The sequence below is a fragment of the Ictidomys tridecemlineatus genome, chromosome 4 (genome assembly GCF_052094955.1).
Source record: "Ictidomys tridecemlineatus isolate mIctTri1 chromosome 4, mIctTri1.hap1, whole genome shotgun sequence".
NCBI lineage: Eukaryota > Metazoa > Chordata > Mammalia > Rodentia > Sciuridae > Ictidomys > Ictidomys tridecemlineatus.
Genome location: NC_135480.1, coordinates 86,933,043 through 86,948,330, shown reverse-complemented (window position 1 = coordinate 86,948,330; position 15,288 = coordinate 86,933,043). Strand labels below are relative to the sequence as shown.

The 15,288-nt window shown below is 32.3% G+C and overlaps 1 protein-coding gene across 6 annotated transcripts in view; it reads right to left on the bottom strand.

The window, feature by feature from the left end:
* Nucleotides 1-2,642: 2,642 nt before the first annotated feature.
* The window catches only part of Cep126 (centrosomal protein 126), a 72,827-nt gene continuing 60,181 nt past the window's right edge, over nucleotides 2,643-15,288 (bottom strand). For 4 of the 6 annotated variants that reach the window (XM_078046915.1, XM_078046914.1, XM_005329123.5 and 1 more), the window contains 2 exons: nucleotides 8,720-8,784; nucleotides 2,643-3,066 (listed from right to left, as the gene is read on the bottom strand). In XM_078046915.1, coding sequence (XP_077903041.1) covers nucleotides 3,004-3,066; nucleotides 8,720-8,784 — 128 coding nt within the window. In that variant the 3' untranslated portion in view covers nucleotides 2,643-3,003. Of the gene's footprint in view, nucleotides 3,067-7,241; nucleotides 7,318-8,719; nucleotides 8,785-15,288 lie in introns of all 6 variants that reach the window. The other 2 variants (XR_013437854.1, XR_013437855.1) reach the window with 1 other exon arrangement.

The window sequence follows — 15,288 nt, the reverse complement described above, 5'->3', positions numbered from 1 at the left end:
ATGACCCCCTCACCCCTATAACCTGTGAATATGTTAGGTTACTTGGCAAAAGGGAATATAGGTTGCCGATGAAATTAAGTTTGCTAATCAGTTGATACTAAGACAGATACCGAGATATCCAGAGGGGCCCAATGTAATTAGAAAAGGGGGACAGGAATGTAGCTCAGTATAACCATCACTAAACACATACACACACCCAGGAGGAGGAAGCAGGGAGGTCAAGAGATGTGATATGTGGTTTTCATCTTAGATTTGAAGATAGAGGAAGAGAGTCATAAATCAAAAGAATGTGGGTGACCTCTAATAAAAGTTAGAAAAGACAAGGAAGTGGATTCTCCCCCTAGAGCTTCCAGAAAGTAGCATATCGCTATATACACTTTGATTTTAGTACAGGGAAACCAGTGTCAGACTTCTAACCTTCAGAATTATAATATATTTGTATGTGTGTTATTTATTTTTTACTTTTGTTTGTTTTTGTAGTGCTGGGGATAGAACCCAGGGCCTTGTGCATGATAGGCAAGTGATGTAACTTTGAGCTATATCCTAGTCCTCATGTATGTTTTAAAAGCAAATAAATTTGTGGCCATAAGACACTAACAACAGAATTTTTACTGGAAATGGAGTGCTGCTGTAAATCAATACCTAAGAATGAGAAAGTGACTTTGGAATTGGGCTGTGGGCAGAAGCTGGAAGAATTTTAAGTAGCATGGTGCCAAAAACCTGGGTTGATTTGAATAGACTATTAGTAGAAATATGAATGTTAAGGATGCTGCTGGCAAAGCTCAAGAGGAAAGGAGAAACATGTTATTGGAAACTAGAGAAAAAGGGATATTTGTTATAAAGTGGCAGGAAAATGTAGGGGAATTGTGTTTTGCAATTATGTGGAAAGCAAAACTAAGAACAATGAAACTGGACATTAACTGTGGGTATTTGTGGATATTTCCAAACAAAGTGTTTCTTATAATAAAATGCCATAGGAAAGAGCTAGATTGAGAGAAAAAAGATAAATAAAAGGGAAGTATGACTTGATGATTGCAGGATTGCAAATGATGCTAAAATTGAGATTCACTATCATGATAGAAAAAACTATGGATGAGGTTGTAAAACATTTTATTAATACCACAGAAAGAACAAAAGGTCAGAATATTTAGTCACAAAAAGGCTATAAAGAGATTAAGTATATGACTCAGATGTCCTCAATTATCTCTTCAGAAGCTGAAAACAGGGGAGTGACTATCTAAGAGAAACCTCTTGTCTAAGAGCAAATTCTCTGACAACCAGGGAAGACCCCATAAGGTTCATGAGAATTTTATATAAGCAGAAACTTTCAGCCTGGAATGAAAAGGAAAATATGAAATGAAATGAAAAAGAGAATATGAAATAAAAAATGCTGTGCAAATGCAAAATTCTACAGGCAAGTAACAGGCTGATAAAACTACTCCTTTACAAACATGTGTTACCTTTTATGAAAAAGAAGGGAGAGATCCAGAGGGGAGAGTCTTGAAAGGGAGGATTATTTCTGGACTTTGAAACTTAATGGATTTGTGTGGGTGTATTTTGAATTTTGAGGGGGAAGAGTGATTCCTTTTTTTTCCCCATCCATTATACCTCTTTTTGAGAGGTAGAAAGTGGAATTTTGAATGACTGAATATTTTCTCCTTTATTCGTTATTTTGACCTGCCATTATGTTCCCTATTTTAATTCCTAAGAACATACAAGTGAATGACAGTGTCTGTGTTCCAGGAGCTCTTGTGTTAGGAGAACAGGTGACATGTGTGCAAATAAGGTCAGTTCAGGGTATAAGAATAAAATTTGTATAGAAGAGGTGGTAGATAGGATTATTAGGGCAAAATGGAGAAAGTTCAACCTGAACAGTATGAATAAAAATTTACTGGGTAGATTAAGTAGGGCACAAGGGGAAGTCAGTTCAAGCTGAGAGTATAGCATATGTGTAGGCAGAGACGTATGAAATAGTAGTTTTATTTGGAGACCTATAGGTGGTTTGGTAAAACTGGTATGGTGGGAAAGATGTTACAAAAATATGGAAAACTTGGAATGTAAAGAGTCTTAGATATCATGCTAAGGAATGAAAATTCTTCCATTAGTGGGAGGGGAGACTTTTAAGATGAAATTGATATGGTTAATTCTCACTCTGGACATTTCATTATCACTTTAGATATGTTATCAGAAAAGTAAAAAAATTAGTTTGATATAATTCAGATGAGAACCTGAAGTAAAAATAGTTGAGGGAAAATAAAACGATGGAGGGATTATTATATCATACAAATTTTGGCTGTTTCATATTTAAAAAGAGCAAACTTCTAATATAAATTGTGTTTCCTAAGTAGAAATTCTGTATTTGGAAAAAATATACTGACTAGGAAATTCAAGTTAGTTGGTTGGAATTGCAATTTATTTTTCATGTTTACCATTTGATCCCTTCTGAGATTTTAAAAGTATGGTCAAATTTTAAAGACTAATTACCCCTAGAAAAGATGATAATATCAATTGCTGAACATGCAGAGTTGATAAAACACCTATTTGTAACATCTTCAAAGTATAGAGATCCTGTAATGTCTTAAACAAATAGCTGTATTATTTATGTAAGATGTTATCAATTGTAGACTTTTTATACCACCGTACAAATTTAATAGAATTTATTAGGAATTTCAGAAAACAAAGCTTCATAACTACAACTAATGCATAAATGGAATAACAAAATACCCTCTTTTTTATTTTTAAATAGAATTAATTTATATCCAGTAGCATGCTTGTTGAAAACAATGAAATATTTCCATTCATTAAAAATGTATTCATCAATAAAATACATAATAAAGTATAATTTATAGCATAAACATAAACTGATCAATTTATCTCCATTACCTATATTATACTTCATTTTTATGATTATAGTATTTTGAATCATTAATAAATGCAGAAATATATATTTACAGGAGATTCTCAAAAATAATGATTTCATTAAATAGTTACTGTCACACTTCATCAATATTTTCTTTGCAATCTGGATCCAACATCAGGAGATGGTCGAGGTCTTGGCAGGCTGTTCTGTAACAAAGTTTCAGAATATTCCTTTACTAAAGTATTCACCTTTGACAAGTAAATCTCTTTATAGATTACAGATTTTAATAAGACTATGCTCATAATTCAAATTCTAAATGCCATTTACACATCATTCGCAACAAAACAGAGTAATTACATAAGGCATCATATTAATTATAATAATCCATGATCTTCATACTTTGCTACTGGTAACATTTATTTAAGAAGTGCTTAATATAATCTGCTGTGAAAATGGTTAAAATTTGGGGCTGGGGATTTGGCTCAAGCGATAGCGCGCTTGCCTGGCATGCGTGGGGCGCTGGATTGGATCCTCAGCACCACATAAAAATAAAATAAAGATATTATGTCCACTGAAAACTAAAAAATAAATATTAAAAAATTTTCTCTCTCTCTTTAAAAAAAGAAAGAAAATGGTCAAAGTTTAACAATTTTATTTTCTACAGGAAGCACTTGGAACCCACATAAGATCCTAAGAGTGTTTAATAATATACTTTGGGCTAAAGAAGTACGTTGCTTGAGAGGGTAATTGCTAAAAAATTATTACATTTATTTATTAAAAAAGTAAATAAAATGCTTTAAAATGAAAATTCTTCTTCTAAGAATTTTATACTTTGAAATTTATAATGGCAGTGGCAGGAGTTTTGAGGTTGCCCTTGCAACAACCCTATTACACTGTAATGTTTTCATGTTGTCCCTATTAGAATGCAGGTTACTCTTCCTCTTTATTTGCAGTCCTAGCAGAATGCCCAATACATGGAAAGTACTCAGACAGTTTATGTTCAATGAATAAAATGAACTAATATGGTAGCTTCTACAAAAAGAAAAGGTCAGGCTGAATGGCTGCCAACAGGAGGAAATTCTAAATTTTTGGGCAGGACGAAGGTTGGACTGAAAAAGCCTTCCCAGATGGATGACAATGGGGCCAAGTCCTGAAGAGTAGGTAGTAGAAAAGCAGATGAGAACAAGGTCTGTGAGGCAGTGGGAACAGCGTGGGTCCTGAAAGCGTGCAAGGAGTTATGGGGAGACTTGCCAACTACTCAACAGAAGGTAAGTCATAAGATGGGGAGCAACCAGAGGTGAGGCTGGATGGGTGTTGAATACCTTTCTCTGGAGTTTTAATTCTATCTTTTAGGTAACAGGTAACAACTGAAGTTAAATTTTAAGCTGGAGAGATTATTCTGGTGATGGTGGTATGAAAGATGCACTTAAGAGAGCAAACCTGATGGCAGTTGAAATGGTTCAGATTAAACATGATAAATTCTTTTAAAAAATTGATTATCTAAATAGTACATATTTATGAGGAACAGTGTGATACTTTGATACATGTATGCAATATGTATACATTGTGCATGCTAGGCAAGTGCTATACCACTGAGTATACTTGCAGCCTTCCTTAAACTTAGAAGATTTTCATTAACACATAACATTTATACATATTTAAGAGACATTGTGTGTTATTTCAATATATGTTGCAATGTAATGATCAATACAAGGTGATATTTCCATCTTCTTATTATTACTTTGTTTTTGGAACCTTCCAGTTCTTCTATTGTTCATAAAGTATATGTTAATGTAAACATGATAAATTCTTAAACCAGTACACCGTCACATTTGGAAAGAACTGAATATATTTGAGGTATATTTAGTGAATATGATTAGAAATACTTTGGGTAATGGAGAATGAGAAACCTGGTTAGACAAATATTTCTGTCTGGGAAATTTGATGGAAGATGATATCATTAATTGAAATAAGGATTATAAAAAAAAAACTAGAACAGATTTTGTGGGAAAGAGAGACAAGTTTAATTCCTGGCTCTGTCACTGAACATCTCTGGGACCTTGGGAAACCTACCTGATGTCTGTAGCTCATTTGATTCAGAATAAGGGGGAAACCATGTAGCATAGCACTTTTCAATGATAGAAACCCAGTAAGTTAAGTTTCCTTTACTCTAATTATATCTCAACAATATCTACTTTCCACTAAATAGTATTAATTTATTAAACACTAGCACTCATTAAAGAATTTCGGAGTTGCGTGCAGTGGCTCATACTTTTAATCCCAGCAACCCAGGAGGCTGAGGAAAGAGGACTGAAAATTTGAGGCCAGAGTCAGCAATTTAATGAAGCCCTGCCTCAGAATAAAAAATAAAAAATACTGGGAGAGCACTCCTGGATTCAATCCCTAGTACTTGAAAAAAATTGATATTTTATATGGAGTATAAACTCTGCTTCAGACTATTAGAAAAAAAAATATTTCAACTTCAAGTAAATCACTGCATTTTACTGAAATCTAAAGAAAGGAGATAATTTATCTATTCATAAAAATCATAAAAAGTCAACCAATATTTTCTAAATATTTCGTATATGCTTGTTTCTATAAAGCATTTAGGGAAGTGGAAAACAATTTAGGCCTCAAGAACACAGTTCCAAAAAAGATTATTCACTTAGAAAAGCAACTAATAAAAATGCCTGTGTAGTTTAAATACAAGATTTGAGGTGCTATATTGATAAGTTCAGAGGAGTGAGAGAGGATCATAAACTAAAATGATTATGGAAGGTCTCATGAGGGAAGTGATATATGTTTGTTCTTAGATAAGTTGAATTTGCAAAGGTGAGAAAACAAATCTAAAATACTAAAGTGCAGTTAGAAATTGGGCATAAACATATGTAAATCATGAGAAAAACATAGAGACACAACAGGATATTGCAAACGTGATGGACAAAATATTAAATGTGCCTGGCTGTAATGGAAGATTCGTAGTGTAGTGAGAAGGACAAGGAAAAGAAGGGGGAACTACAAATGTTGTTAGAATTATTCAGATTTTTACAAGAAAAAGTTATGCTTTCACTTTAATACTTTCACTAAAATACTCAAATATAAATCTCACTTATATATGTAACTACTTAAATTTCACTCAAGTGCTATCAGGAATTTTACTTTTTTGGGGGGTGATTTAAACAAGTAAAGTGATCAGAATAATGTCAATAATACTACCAAACACCTATTTAGCATGTTCTATGTTACCGGCACTGTTTTCTCTGTAGGGTGGCTGCTATTACTATTAGAATGATTATGAGTATCATTGAACGAGAGAAGGTGGGTTGCAATTATTATTATTCCAATATCTCAGACTTGCATTTGCTCTAAGCAATGGTAGGGTATGCTACAAGAGATACTGAGGAGATTCTCCCATTAAAAATATTTCCCTAACCTAAGTGTTAGTGTCTGATATTCTACAATTAGAAATTTGTTGTTATTATTTCCACTTATTGTTTTTAAAATTATTTAAATATTTAAAAATGATTTTTAGAATGATAATTTAAAAATTTATCCTAAATACTGTGTCACGAATCACAGTTCATTTCTTTCCCTAAGAGAAAAACCCAAAATCAATACTACTTAGAACTATAGAGGAGGGGAGAAGAAACTAAAGAATGATAAAATGGGAGAGATAGGCCTCTACCCATGAAATAAGTGTGCATATGTTGGGGTGATGGTGAATCATCCTGGGTTTGATCATGGATTAGAAAAATAAAATGGCCACAGAGGAAATTTTATTCAAATAACTGGGATATTTTGAATCTGGAATGTATCAGATAATACTATTGTAATCAACATTAGATTTCTTGGGTATAATAACAATATTGTGGTTTTGTAGGAGAATGTCTTTTTACTTAGCAGAACATGTATGCCAAAGTATTTAGAGGGGAAGTATCATTATGTCTGCAGTCTACTTTTACAAGTCATAAAAATGTATCTTTCTGTGTGTATATTCTACTTATTTATCCATCCATCCATCCATTTTATAAAGCAAGTATGGAAAAATGTCAATAATTTGGTGAATCTAGGTGAAGAGTAAAGTTAAATTAAAATAAGGAAAAGGGAAGACAAGAATAAAATATCCAAATCCCCAAGCAATATATGACAAACCAAGAAAATTTGGTGTAGCTGTTTAAACAGGTAGTTAAACATTCTTTAGTTTTGTATAATTTTCCCTGAAAATAAATTGTTAATGCTGTTGTTAAAATGAAGGAGAGAAAAATATTTGTCAATAAAGACTGAAGAAAGTTAGTGATTATCAATTGTCATGAAGACTGAAAAAGATGTAAGATAAAAATGATTTTGGGCTGGGGTTGTAGCTCAGTGGTAGAATGCTCACCTTGCATGTGGAAGGCACTGGGTTGGATCCTCAGCACCATATAAAAATAAAATGAAGGTATTGTGTCCATCTACAACTAAAAAAATTAAAAGAGTGATTTCAAGTCTACCAGTGTTCCCCAATGCACAACATTAACTTTTCAGTTATTACATATTTTAGCAATATAATAACAAAGTGAATTAAAATGTATAACAGGGTAATTTTCTGATTAGACAACTTTCTCTCCCTATTGAAGAGTATCTTACTATTCATACTCTGTGGTTAGTACACTGCTTTCAAGTTGAGTTGAAGTGCACAAAAGAGTGATCTCAGTCATTAAAGTGAAATAAGAATCATTATCATAAATAATAACTGTGTCTGAACTGATAAAAAATGTCCCAAATCTCAGGCACATAAAAATTACCATCATAAACATCACCAAATTGCTGGATATGAAAAATTTAGAGAAAAACTAAGATAGTATGTAAAAAGTAGCCATGGGAAAAAACAATCTATCAGAAGTTAAAGTGACTATTGACAAGAGAGTTATGTCCAAAAATCACAACTCAAAAATGCCAAAGGCCACTTTGAAAAATTACATTCTTAAAGGTAAATGATAAGTTTCAAGAGGGCAGAGATAGCTTCTTTCTTACTATCATTCACTATCATAGCCAGAGCACAACAACACTCTAAAACATGGATAAGAAATATTTAACTTTACTTGCATAATCTTATTTTTCCTGTTAAGATTTCAGAACTGAAGGGGTGTGATGAGAGTAATTAGATAAGCATCCAATTAATTCTCTAACGAACATTATTTTAATGAATACCTAAATTGAGAATTGTGAAAGTACAAGTAATATCTTAGTTTGAGGACACCCTTTGTATAGAACTTAATGTCTCCCAATTACTTCTAGCTAGACATAGTTTCCTTCTTCGGTTTCTTAAATTTGTAGTTTTGTATCATAGTTATTTGTATATATATAAATATATGTCTTTCCCAGTTTGACTGGAAATTCTTGAATGTAGGGACTATTTTTTATTTAACATATTTTTCTTTACCAGAGTCTAGTGCCAAGGTAAAAAAAAAAAAAAGATTCAAGATAGTAATGTTTAGTTTTGAACTCTGAGGACATGGAAGGGATATGGGCCAGGACACAGATCATCACCAAGGTAATCTTAGTAATTTTTCAATTAGGTTACACAACTAACTAAAATTACTTGAAGATTGGTGCACTAGTGCTTGTTTCTGATCTCATGACTGATAAAATACTCTGTATATAAAAATACTTACATTTTGATTTTCAAAATGAAAGAATATTTGCTTGATTGTAATGAAACATGATAAAAAGAGTTGGTTGGGAGAGTAAAGCTCTAAAAAATCAGTATCAAGAAAAACTGATACTAGCAAAGGATTCTTACCTTTATTGATGGGCACATGAAAATCATGACATTTCCTAAAATAAGAAAAAAAAAAGAAAGCTTCTTCAAATACTTACCAGAAGTGGTATTATTTGTAGAGTGTTTTTGATGGATGGATTTTGGCAAATGGTTTCTTGCATATCTGAAAAATTATACCATAACACAAAAATAATTTGTTTACATATATTGAAAGAAAAGAATGACTAGAATCAAATATTACAAAAAAGAATCAAATACTACATTCCAAAATGTCAAAATGTTCAAAATTGAGTAAGACTTTTCTTTCCTGTTGACCCTCAATCTTTATTGAGATATTATGTCTTCTTTCTTTTTTTAAACCAAAACAGGAATTTCATCCTTGGAAACTTTTTTTTTTCTCAGGAAAAAATATATGTTTATTTAGCTATTGAAGCACAAAAATTTGAGTAATTTTATCAATTCTGGTTTTTTCAATCTTTAGGCTTTGGTCCATACACTAGGAAGAATCTGGGTAAAAGAAAACAATTCATGAAGAATCTTTTATGTGAAGCATTTAAATATAGGAGTACCTAATAGAAATAAAACCTCCAAGTTATTGACTTGCGTTTTTTATTCTTTATCTGCATAATTTTACATCTTAAAGGGATAGCCTTAGTTCTGTGTTTCTTTTGTGTTTTAGTTTTCTGCTTTCTATATCATTTTAAAATTCAGTTTTAATTTTGAAGTTAACATGCAGAGTATATAAAATATATGCATATTTTAATTAATAATAATAAAGTTAATGTCTATGTAACTACCTTGAATTTATCATTACTTTAGATAACTTCCTTGGGCTGGGGTTGTGGCTTAGCAGTAGAGAGCTCACCTAGCACGTGCAAGGCCCTGGGTTCGATCCTTAGCACCACATAAAAATAAATAAATAAAGGTATTGTGTTCAACTATAACTAAAAAATAAAAAAAAAATTTTAAAGGAAACTTCCTGGAGCTCTCTGCCCCCATACTACTCTATACTGAGTTTCTTGCTTTGTTGTTTTAGCACGTGTATGCATCCCCCAAACAACAATTTACTTTTAACTATTTTTGTAATGGATTTCTTCTTTTTTTTTTTACTCAAAATTATACATTTTAAGATTCATCAGGATGATGTGTGTAGCTATAATTTGTATATCTTTCTTGCTGAATAATATTTCTACAATAAATATACTTTAATTTTTTTTAATTTTTGAATTTTATAAATAATGATCTCCACATTCTTATACATATATCTCCTGACAGGCATGTGCAGGATTTTCTCTAGAGCATACACATCTAGAAGTGAAATTGCTGGGCTGTAAGGTATGTTCATGTTTAACTTAGATGGTGACAAAACTTCCTAAAAGGATTGCACCAGTTTACCCTCCCACAGTATTACATGAGAGCTGCTATTGCTGCACATCTCTCCCAATACATAGGATTCTCAGTTTTTTAACCTTCAGTCTTTTTAATGAATATGTATCTAGAACGCATCGTTTTAATTTGCATTTCTCTATTAATAGTGAAATTGAGCATTAAAATCAATGTTTATTGTTATTTGCATTTCCTTTGTTGTGAAGTTCCCAATCAAAATCTTTTTTGGTTCCATTTTTCTACTGGGTTATTAGGGTCTGTAAACAAGTCAGGATGGCGCCTGGCATTTTGCCAGAGGGAGTGGTTTGTGAAGTAACGCCAGCGAGCCATTAAGTGTGGAGATTCCTTATTGGTTGACTGCTGCATCTAGTTTATGTTAATTAAGATAAGCTGTGTGGAATGTATATATACCCCTCCTGTCCTACAATAAACGGCTCCCACTCCTGCTGTATCAATGTACACACTCCTGCTGTATCAATGTACACAAGTTGCTCGTCACCCCCTGGTTATTTTGCCCAGCCAGCTGGGCTGCGGCACTGGGTTGTCTTTTTTTCCTCATTAACTTATAGGCATTCTTCACATAGTTTAAATGAGAATAAAGGACTCATTTAAACTATCACTTTGTGGCTTTTTCATTCTTTTAATTGTATTTTGATATGAGGTTTGTGATTTTAATATAGTCAGATTTATTTTTTTCTTTTATAGATTATATTTCTTGTGCTTAAGAAATCCTTCCTTATATTGAGGTTAGAAATATTTTCTTATCTCTTAAAAACTTTATTTTCTTTTATATTTAATATTTAATTACCTGGAACTGATTTTTATGTCTAGTACACATTTAATTTCTTGCTGTTTAGTGTTATTACACACAATGTTTTTGAAAATAATCCCAGAATTTCTTCATATCTTTTCTGGCAATATGATATCTGGAATTCAAAAGCAGATTTTTACCTTAAGTGAGGGGGACTGTATCTAAATCCAACTTCCTTTGCAATTAGTAGTTGTTCTTTTCAACAAAAAAGGATGTAACTTTTAACATTGGGATTCTAATTGTATGTTCTCAGCCATAGGGTATTTTTGCCATCCAGGGGACATTTGGCAATGTCTGGAGACACTTGGTTGTCATGACTGGGAGGTGCTATGGCATGTAATGGGTAGAGACCAGATAAGCTGCTAAACACTTTATAATGCATAAGATACCCCCTACAATAAAGAATTATCCATTCCTTAGGCTGGGGATGTAACTCAGTGATAAAGTGTTTGCCTAGCATGTATGAGGCCCTAGGTTTGATTCCCAGCACCATTTAAAAACAACCAGAATTACTGAATCCAAAATGTCAATGGTGCGTAGGTAAAGAGGTCCTGATAAAAACATATACTCACAAATATTTTTTATTCTTGTTCACATGTAAATATTTTGTAATTTTTATTATGTATATATATTTTTTGAGAATAAAAAAAATGTGTTTCTTGCCTGGAGTGGTGCTACATGCCTATAATCTTAGCAACTAGGGAGGCTGAGGCACGAGGGCAAGTTTGAGGCCAATCTCAGCAACTTAGCAAGAGCCTTTTTGAAAATATGAAATAAAAAGGACTGGGAAATAGCTCCATGGTAAAGCATCCTGGATTCAATCTCCAGTACTGGGGGAAAAAATGTTTCTTAATGGTAATCTTTTTGTTATTAATGGTTCACTTTTTTTTTAAAGAGAGAGTGAGAGAGGAGAGAGAGAGAGAATTTTTTTTAATATTTATTTTTTATTTCTCGGCGGACACAACATCTTTGTTGGTATGTGGTGCTGAGGATCAAACTCAGGCCGCATGCATGCCAGGTGAGCGCGCTACCGCTTGAGCCACATCCCCAGCCCTGGTTCACTTTTGTTATTAGATTTTATCTAAATTGTATTGCAGCCAGGATATAGATTGCCCGACTCTAATCCTTTGAATCATATACGATTTATATTATAAATGTTCTGTGTGTGCTTATGAAAAATGTGTCTTTCTGATCAAATTTGTTAATTATGTTCAATTCTTTCACATCTATTGTACTTTTTCTATTTGTTCTATTCAAGTACTGACAATGGTAGGTTAAAATCTTCTACTACCATTGGAAATATTTCATTTGTTTTTTTGGTGCTGGGGACTGAACCCAGAACTTCATGCTTGCTAAATATGCATGGTAAAAACATACTCCAACACCAAGCTATACTTCCAGGCTTAAAACATATTTGAGGCTACATTCTTTTTTTATTAAATTATTTATTTATTCTAATTTGTTATACATGATGGCAGAATGCAATTCATTTCTTATTACACATATAGAGCACAATTTTTCAAGTCAAGATTGTACACAAAGTACTTTCACACCATTCGTATCTTCATACTATTATACTTAGGGTAAGGATGTCTAACGTATTCCACCATCATTCCTACCTCCTCATTCCCTTCTCTCCCTTCCCTCCCCTTTGCTCTATCTATATAGAGTTCCTCCATTCCTCTCTTGCTCCCTGCCCCATCACCATTATGAGTCAGCATCCTCATATCAAAGAAAACATTTGGCCATTGGTTTTTTGGGATTGGCTCGCTTCACTTAGCATTATATGCTCCAACTTCATCCATTTACCTGCAAATGCCATGATTTTATTCTCTTTTAATGCTGAGTAATATTCCATTGTGTATGTATACCAAAGTTTCCCTATCCATTCATTTACTGGAGGGCATCTAGGTTGGTTCTATAATTTAGATATTGTGAATTGTGCTGCTGAGGCTATATTCTTAAATTCATATAAAACATTTTATGTATTTCTCCTGTATTAAAACTTTAATCATCATGAAGTAACCTGTCTATTTAGCTTTCTACTGTATAGTCAATTTTGTCTGACAATATTACATTTAAACTAGCTTTGGTTATTATTTGCTTTCTACATATTTTTCATTTTTTGGTTTTCTGCTTTTCTATATTCTTATGTTTTGAATACGTGGTTTAGAAATAGAATATAATTTTATCATAAAATTCCATTTGACAAATTTTGTCTTTTAAGTGTAGTATTTAATCCATTTACATATATTGTAAATATATTTGTACATACCATCTTATAGGATAGTATTTCCGTTTGTTCTACCTCTTCTATGTTTTTCTTTTCTTTCTTGTTTTATTTTGGCTTAATCTAGTATTTTTTGAATGCCACTTTCCCTTCCTTACTAGTTTGAAAGTTGTATATTATATTTCTAGTCTTTTAGATGTGACTCTAATAATTACTAGATGTATATTTCAATTATCAGCATTTAAACTTAATCCGTATCTTTACTCTATTCTTTATCAAGAATCCTAGTGTATGTTACCTCTATTTGTTTTCCCAACTTATGTATATTTATAAGTATTTGAATTCTAAATCTTTAAACACATGATGCTTTGTTATACTTTTAAAATGTTTGTTCAAATTAACTCAGATTAATTTCTATCTGCTAAAGTGCATTTGTTAGAATTTCCTTAGTGTCTATTAACTAAGTTTTTGTCTGAACATATATTTAATTTGCTCTGGTTTTTGAGAGACATTTTCACCTTGAAAGATTTTAAGTTTAGCACATTGAACACATTGTTCAATATCTTCTGATATCTTTAATGTTTTCTGCCATCTTTGTTACTGATTAAAATTTAAAATGTGTCTTGGTGAGAATTTCTTTTCTTTGTGCTGGGCTCTGAAACCATATATACAAGGGGATTTCTTTTTATTTACTCTGAAATGTGTTAGGTTTTTGAATTTGTAGGTTGGTATTGTTCATCAGATTGGAAAAATTGCCAGCTGTTATTACTTCAGATATTGCTTGTGGCCTACTTCAGACTTTCTTATTCCTTTGTCTTTTAAACTCTTTCAAAATTTCCATCTCTTTGTGTCTTTGTACTTTATTCTGGATAAGTTTCTTTGATTTATATTCCAGTTTACTAATTCTCTCTTCAGATGTCTGTAATCTGCTGAATTTTGAATTTCAATTATTATATTTTCCATTTCTAGGCATTCTGTTTGGCCCATTTTTTTTTTTCAAATCTGCTTGGTCATTCTTTATAATAGTTTATTATTCTCTGACTGGATTTTTAAACACAGTTCTGATTACTTTAAAACATATAAATGTAGTTATAGCCTGTGTCTGGTAATATCATTATCTAAAACACTGTTTGGGTCTGTTTATTTGGTCTTGTGGTTTCTTTTGATTTTTTAATGGTGCCTTTTTCTTTGTGGATCAAGTTATTTTATCTTATTTTTATTTTTCTTTTAAATTGTGGGCTGCTTATTTTCCTTTGTGATAATTCTTTGAAAACTAAAATATGAGTATGTTTCTATAGAAGGGACATAAATTTACTTTTTTTCAGATATTTTGGGCTGTTACTAGATTGAGGTCATTCTAAATTAAATTCTTTGTTTGAGACTTTAAAGACTACTCAAGTAGTGTGAACATGGGTTGTAAATTTGTGTGGTAGTTATACTACATGGTGGTTCTAAATTCTCATGGATTTCTCTCTGACCCCTCATCTGCTCAATACTGAGATTCAAGAATTACAAGTTTCTTTCTCTTTCTTTTCTTTTTTACCTTTCCCTCCTTTCTGTGTATGTGCAATGCATAGATCTTTGTATGGTACGGCTTTATGTGGGAGGCTCTTTTATGAGACTACTAATCTTCAGTGGGCCCTGGGTTTCATCTTCTGTCCCCTCTATGTTGTTTTTATACTCTCTGAGTCTTACTGTGGGCTGCCCTTTTTCCTTGGATTTCACTTGTGAAATGAAAATATCCTGAGTTAAATATGCTCAGAATATAAGCTAACTGTAGTATTCTCCTTCTCTTTCTGAGTTCTTACAAATTTCCGAGTCTTAAGAATTTGTTATATTCTTGCTAGCTCATTGCTATATTTAGATTTTTAAATACTTAATCAAGAATTCATAGTTGTTTTCATGGATGGTCAATATAGGTACCCTGCCTGTCCATGTTCATATGTTTCTCAAACACAGTAAGGCTTTTGGTATCATCATAAATGATGTCATAAATGATATGGCATACTTGAAGCAGTATGATTTCATTCAGATAAATTCTTAATTTATGTATACTCCATTAATCTAGATAGATGTTGTATTTTTATTTTTTATTTTATTTTTGGTACCAGGGATTGAACCCAGGGGCAGCTGATTACTGAGCCACATCCCCAGCCCTATTTTGTGTTTTATTTAGAGAGGAGTCTCACTGAATTGCTTAGTTGCTTTTCCTGAGGCTGGCTTTGAATTCGCAATCTTCT